This window comes from Gastrolobium bilobum, unplaced genomic scaffold (genome assembly GCF_033153095.1).
Source record: "Gastrolobium bilobum isolate Gb01-03AN ecotype WA unplaced genomic scaffold, APGP_CSIRO_Gbil_v1 utg27994, whole genome shotgun sequence".
NCBI classification, from domain to species: domain Eukaryota; kingdom Viridiplantae; phylum Streptophyta; class Magnoliopsida; order Fabales; family Fabaceae; genus Gastrolobium; species Gastrolobium bilobum.
Genome location: NW_026898550.1, coordinates 44,310 through 51,961, shown reverse-complemented (window position 1 = coordinate 51,961; position 7,652 = coordinate 44,310). Strand labels below are relative to the sequence as shown.

General features: G+C 39.8%; 1 protein-coding gene across 1 annotated transcript; it reads left to right on the top strand.

Moving 5' to 3' along the window:
* The first annotated feature begins 6,446 nt into the window (after window positions 1-6,446).
* Window positions 6,447-6,947, top strand: LOC133317341 (uncharacterized). The gene has a single exon (XM_061519204.1). It carries the CDS (start codon window positions 6,447-6,449, stop codon window positions 6,945-6,947), a length of 501 nt encoding a protein of 166 aa, XP_061375188.1.
* The last annotated feature ends 705 nt before the right edge of the window (window positions 6,948-7,652 follow it).

The window sequence follows — 7,652 nt, the reverse complement described above, 5'->3', positions numbered from 1 at the left end:
CATTCTCTCATACGTAATCCGGAAGTCCTTCATCCTCACGGCTTCGTCAGCTTGCTCGTCCTGAAACTTTTCAAGATTTGCCTTGGATGTTACCAGCTCGGCAGCAATTTGGTCATAATTCTCCTTCAGAGAGGATAAATCCTCCTTCACCTTTAGCAATTCGGCATATGTCTTGGCTCTCTCCTCCCGGGATGCAGATGACTCATTCAAAGAGCAAAGATACTTTTGCTTAAGAGTCAGCAAAGGCCTCACCAACCCGACCATTTTCATACAGCAGAGTTCTAACTCCTCAACCTCCCTAATCTGGGCAGCGGTAAGAGCAGAGGAGTTATAGAAGGGCTCAGGAGCGCAAATCGCATCTCGGAGAACGCTGTTCATTCTGCCCTGCCACACCACATGTTTCACAAGCTCGGGTGGTGGAGGAGGATGAGCTTTCATTGCTTGCTGGGCCACAGCAGAAGCACCGGCATCACCAGCGCCTACCTTAACTTTGGTGCTGCCCGTAGTAGCAGTACCTTTAACAACAGACGTGCCTTTGGATTTGCCGGGGTCATCCTTCGAAATCTCAGCAGCTTTCCTTTTCTTCGGCAACCCAGCGGAGGTAGCCTTGGACTGGTTCAAAACCAACAATTAGCTGGGGGGCTCATTTTGTTGATTCTCCATGTCGGGTACTGCAAAGACGAAACAGTAAGATATAATAACCAAATGCACTATAACAGATATGTGTGTATGGGTTTGGGGAAAATGATCCATACTTAGTTCAGCATCAAGATCCTCCTGGGACTTGAAAAGAAGGGATGCGACACTAGCATATTTATACAATTGAAGATATGTACCAATGACAATGGCACTGTCAATATCAGAAGGGCTCAACTGGGACTCTTTGATGCGGTATCTCAAACGGGAAAGTTGATAATGGTCAAATGACCAGTGCAAGGGAAATTTTCCCTCCACATCCTCGACATTACAGTTATCAGCAAACCATACGCTCTTGTCGGGATGTGCAAAAACTTTAAAGAACTTGTCTTTACAGTTCTTGAAAGAATCAGTGTAAACTCGAAAAAGCTTGCGACCAGGGATACCTCGAATGGTAACCCAACCTTTTCGCTCCGTCGGTTCACGACCGGTTCGAGGAGTGAGCACTTGAAAAAAGAAAAAGAAAACACAAACAGAAGCTGGAAGAGTAAGATATGCGTAAAAACGCTCAAAAGCTTTAATGAAACCCCAACCATTGGGATGAAGCTGGGTAGGGGCTATCTGAAGGTGGTTCAAGAGATCAATCTGAAACTCTGTCAAAGGAAATCGGATGCCAAGTTGAGTTACGACATCTTGGTAAAAGAAAAAGAAAGGGGGCTCTCCTGAGCTCCCACTAGAGCAAACCGGTTCGTCCTCTCGTGAGGGAACTATATCGTAGTTCTCTAACTTCCCAACAGGGAGACCCGCCACGTCGTCCGGACCCATCTCGGAAGTAGTATTTAAAACCTCATAAGTCACCCAGGGAAACTGGGATATTAAAGAGGTGGAGAGACGTAGGGGGTATGATTCGGTGGAACTTGACTCTTCTACCACCTCTGGAGGAGAAGATGCCATAAAATCTAAAACAAAGAAAAGAACTCGATCAGAAGACGAGAATGGGCATACCTGGATCAAAAATATTATCAGACGAGTCACTAGAAGATGATGAAGTCGACAAGTCGGAGATCATAATGGGATCACCTACTTCACCAGATGCGGAAGTAGATTCCAGTATATCTCCATGTCAGCAACTAGCCAAGGTAGACTCGGCCAAAGAGTCGCTTCCTTGCTCGACAAGATTAGAACTCAAGTAGACACATGAGTAACAAAGGACACTCTTTGGGACATGGGAAGAATGACAGAAAATCCGGATGGTGGAAAGGGAACGTGGAGGCATATTAAGCTGGCTAAAGGGCTCAATCCCGGGTTGGTAAACGGGTGCAAAACACGTCTATTTGAGGTAAGACGACCCTTAACCCGGTTGGACGAACCTCTACCTCGGTGGTGCCCTAACTCCCTATTGGACATCCCGGACCTTCTCCTAGATCTACCACCACGGCAAGTGCGAAGCATGGCTTCCCGTTCCTCTTCTTCGGTCCTTGGAATCCCCCAAAGCCAGAAGCGGGCACCAGGAGGAATCTTTCTAAAAAAGTCAGAATCCTCCTCTTTCTCCCCCTTACAACACAAAGCTGAAGAAGGAGGGTTCTTCCCCCTCATTTGGTTGAAAAACTAAACGACACTTAGATTTAAAATAAAAAAGAAGGATGACGAAGGCAGGGGGCGAACACCAAAACACCAGAAGGGAAGCAATACGCAACCCCCAGAAAGAGTGTGGGTGTAATGAAAAAACAAAAATCAATGCAATGGCATGCAACAGGAAAAGAATTCAAAAATGAAAAACATGTCAAAGGAAAATTGATCAAATGCAGGCATCTCAAAACAGAAACAACAAAAGCAAAGGATGAATGAAATACCTGTAAATAAGAAGATGAAAGATATGAACTAGCAAGGAAGTGGAGAAATGCGTTTGAGACTCTGACATTCTAGGAAACGCAGTTTCGGCATAATACTCAGAAGGAAAACAAAAGCATGTAATGCGAGACGGAGGCTTATATAGGCATGACAAGTGACCATTGGGGGTTGCGAATGGCAAAGTTCAGGGCTACTATGGTCTTTGCACTTGAAAATAATAACTGCAACAATCATGGGAGGTAACTGCAATCATCATGGGCGGTAACCACAACACGCAGAAATGGCAAGGGTTAGGGTCGTTAGTGCCATTTCACTTCAAAAAGCAATGATTAGACAACTGAAACGATGCTGCAATAAATGCGCACAAAACGCGAAAATGGCATAGAACGATTGCGGCACGCTAAAGCACGCGGGCTGTAGCACGTGGCAGAACGAAATGAGTACCACTCATAAGCCAATATATAAGACAGGGTACATACATATGAAACTATCAACTGGGTTAAACACCTGATGCTTGGGGGCAACTCGCCAGTTGGAGAACAACTACTCAAGCACATGCGTTACCCGACTACAATGTAAAGTATCTTGTCGGGTTCATGCAAAACTCGTCGTCTAAGTAAACAAAAGAAAAAATTAATACTCCAGTTAAGGTATAATGCTTGAGGGCAACTCGTCAGTTGGATCCCAACAACTTAAGCACATCCCTAACTCGGCGTAGGAGTATAGAAAGGGTTGACGCTCAACCTGCTCATATAAGGGATGAGGAAAAATTGACCTCGAGATAAACCACAAACTTGGAATAAGCATAAGGGCCGACGTGTAAGGGGAAACTCGTCAGTTGGACCCCAACTGCTCAAGCCCTAAACCAGAAAAAAGGGATACGAGAAATATCTCACCGGGTTGATGCTCACCGTCGACATAAGGGGCAGGAGACACCCCAGATGGAAGAAACTTCAGAATATGAGGAGCATGCAAAAAGTTTGAAAGTTTGCAAAAACGCAAACACACTCAGCCTAACAAAAAACCTGAAGAGACGCACAAATAAATTCACCCCGGCAACCCGGATACCCAGGTAGCCTGGCTGAGGGGCAACTGTTATGGACCCATATAAGGGGCTCATTAAGTGATAGGCCCAACAAGGGGCAATCCAAGATCTGAATCAGTAATAATCATGGATAGATATCCGTCAAGGATACTAATCCTAATACGACAACATAACAAGCAGGTCTGGGCCCTAATATGAGGCACCAAAAGCCCATCCACGCTACCCACAGGTAACCTCTATAAATACAAGGTAAACCCTAAAGGTACGTTACGCTCTCTCTCTTACTGTTATGTTGTCACTGTGCGCACACAAACACCCCATTGGCTAACGCCGTTATAGTATTTTGTGCACAATGGTCTGCTTGACTCAAGGGTATCTCCTTCATAGATACCTTGGAGAGGGCACTAGATCCAAGAGAAACATACCAGCGTATTGGGCTGGACATCTCTGTCCCAAGGACAAAACATTATTCAAGTCAGAAACATTTATATCATAATGGGACTAGCTCTCCTAAAAAATTAATAATAGAAAATATATATCAGAAAAAAAGATTGTTATGACATTGTAAAAAGTATCCCAAAGTGATAAATAAATTTTCAATTGCATTATTTTGTTAATTTTTATCTCTTGTTGTCCTACTTCCAACTATTTTTTAGTGTATTCTAGTTTGGTTTTTTAGTTAAGTTTTGGATAAGAAAAATAAAAAAAAAATAAATAAATAAAGTGTAATCCTAGGTGTACATTTACCTAAAATGATTTTAAGAGACTTATCATTTATATTTACATTCCTCGACCTTCAAAAATAAAAATTAATATTATTTATGTTGTAAGAGATAATTTTATCTCATATATATATATATGGGGTTTACATTTCTGCAGCTGCTGCACGTGCAGCAATCAAATACTTGTAATATATGTACGTGAAAACATTAAAGGCGGGAAATCATAACCATACAAAAGATGAAAGCATTAAATGTGGAGAATCATAACCATACATCTGTCGTTGTTGTACGTAAAGCGGATGTAGAAATGATTTTACACACACACACATATATATATATATATAAATATAAAAGTATGTAAAGTCCGTATTTTTTTTTATCTCTTCTCTTCACATGGTTTCATTTAATATCTATATATTTTATGAGTATATAAGAGATAAAATTATCTCCTATAATATAAAAAACATCAATCCATTAAACATATGCAAAATTTATGAAATTGCTATTGCCTAATACTTTTCATTAGCATAAAGAATCTATAAGAAGTTGATTCCAAGAGGAATTCGAATTTGGTCTTTTCTCCATACACGGAATATGATATGATATGATGTAGACACTTAATATATGACATTTGTCGTGATGAGTAATTGTTTATACCCACACGCGTGTAAAGTGATTACACAATTTGAAGATATCAAACTTAAAACTCGAGTTGATTTTTTTTTTTTTGCCCGGTTACATTGAGAGTTGATTTTATTTAATTGTTTCTTTATAACTATTTTTTATTTGACCGAATTTATATCCTATCATTAATCCAGTTGCAATTAGATGAGGCTAAATTCATAAAATTAAGTCCATTAATATTGGTATCATCAATCAGGTGATCAATTAAAAGGTTATCTAACTTAATTAGTGATTTTCTTATCAAACATTGGAAAAGAACTTGATTAACACAACTTTGCCATTCTTTTAAGGATTAATATTTTCTCATATTATATAAGAAAATATTTTTTTCTACACACAAATTAAAAATGGAGTTCATTTTTTTTTTTTTCTCTCTTTTATTTTTTGTGTGTAAGAAATTAATTTTTTTTATGTAACATGAGAAAATATTAATCCTTATAAGAATGGCAAAGTTGTGTCAATATGTGTAAAGAACCTTGGGATACACCACCCCAAAAGCTAGCTCGAAGGGTGGGAGTGCCCAAGACCTTATAAACTTCACATTAGTTGCACGTACAACCAATGTGGGACTATATATCTCAACAATATGTAAAAAATAAATGCCAAAATCCAATAATGCATCCTCTGCCACCTCCTCAGTCTCTACATCTGTCACCCTCTCTTTGTGTGTCCGAGTCAGTTGTATACTATATATAATCTAAAAAAGCATAACAGAAGCTTTCGAGCTGCCATTGCGTATTTATTTTGGCTTCAAGCGTTTCTAATTGTAGATTCATACCTATTTAAGTCACACCAACGTCATTCCATGCCCAAATTCCACTCACCTCAAACCCAAAATAAACATCAACTCTTGAAAATTTAAACCTTCTCTCTTTCATATCAATCGCATAAACACCGTAGTCAGCACTCTCTCTTCCATTGTCAAATCCCCAAAAGCCTAAGCAGTTAAGGATCATCAAGGAGAGGGCTTCACTTTATCATCATCTTTTGTGCAATAATTTGCCATATATCAAAAGACAAAGCGAAACTTCAAAAAGGGGTTTGGTCTTTTGCTATATAACTCTTAGCATCATTTCCATATTGTTTTCTCTTGCAATCCTCATATACCATCTTGGGTTCCCTCCTTCTTTTTTCAAGAATTAAGCATCCATACTCAGATTCTCATAATTCTCGAAAATTCAGTTAATCCAGCTCAAGCACTATCAAATTCATATAAGAGCAGCTTTTCTAGCCGTCATTTTTTTCTTCAAGGTTCTTGAACCAATATTTTTAGTTCAAATTCTTCAATTTATTCTACAAGGACATTGCATTCAACAAGGTTGTGTTTGTGGGTATTGATTTTGGCAGAGAAGAGAGAAACAGATTTTCAAAATCCCATTCTATTTTGTGTGTAATATATTTTTTTATATATATAAAATATAATATAATATTATTTTTCCTTTACATCGTACTTTACAAATCTATCGACAAAGGACAAAAAAAAGGGGGTAGTACGAGGTTGGACAACCATGTCGAAGAAAGTACTCCTCCGGCCGGCGTCGTCTCACCGGAGGCAACCGCTTCTGCAGCAGAGCCACGGTGGTTCCGGGAAGGCCGGGACGCGGATGGGGGAGGTGGTGGGGGGAACCGCCGCCGTGTGCTGCTGTTGTCCCTGTGGGCTTGCCAACATCATGTACCTGGCAATTTACAAGGTTCCGGCGAGCCTGTGCCTGAAAGCGCTGAAGAATAAGCGGCGCCGGAAAATTCAGAACAAAAGGGAAGGGCTGTTTCCTCCGCGACGGAGATGCACGTGCGGCTGCTCCGACCACATCGGCGTTCAGGTGGTTCAGTCCTCGTGCAAAAATGGCGATGATGACGTGGCATGTGTGAAGTCTGAGAAAGAGGACAAGGAAGTTATGGAGCTTGAGAAGGAGATGAGGGATAGGTTTAACAGCACTGGGTTTTGGAGAAGTTCTTCTCAGCGAGAATCCTCAACATGTAGCACTGTTTCTTCTGTTTCAACATTGTAACGAAAAAGCTTCTATTGGGATATCCCCTTTTTGAAATTGATTTTTAATTTCCTCAAGCTTTTACGTAACTACAAGGTTTCAAATTTTGAAATTATGGTTTAGGTTTAGAGATAGAAAATCATGTTGGTTATCGGGATTAGTAAAAAGGTAACTAAGGTGTTGTACAAAGCTCATGTACTGTTATGGGTCTCTGATTGGGTTTTGTAGAGATTCATAATAGTTATGAGCCTCTGATATTTAAATTTGGATCATGAATAGTTGCTCTTAGAGCTTTATAATCATTATATTTATATTTTCTTTGTAAGACGAGTAACTTGTAACGAGTGGCGATAAAATGAATATAGTATAGACAAACTGGACAGGGGTGAAACATGAGAAATTGGCATGTGAATATTCTATCTTCCTTTTCCTCTTTTCTATTTTCGACTCGTGTTTGTGTGTGTATTGATTTCCAACAAATCATTTTGTGTTACGATGATATGGTATTAGAACTTAGCACTTTTGTTTTGATTTGGGATTCGAATGCATTTCTCAGATGGTTCAAGGGTCAAGTGCTTATTTTCTCTTATTCATGTTTGTACTCTGTTTTCCAAATGAGTTAAAAATAGATAGAAGGAATTTTGTCACCTTAAGTTGGTTCTTGGAGCTCCATTGCTTGATATATTACACAGAAAATTTTATGTTGGTCCATGTAGATTCAGTTTA

Bases quoted from the DNA above. Each gene is read 5' to 3' on its own strand.
- LOC133317341 (XM_061519204.1), top strand. From the start codon at position 6,447: ATGTCGAAGAAAGTACTCCTCCGGCCGGCGTCGTCTCACCGGAGGCAA.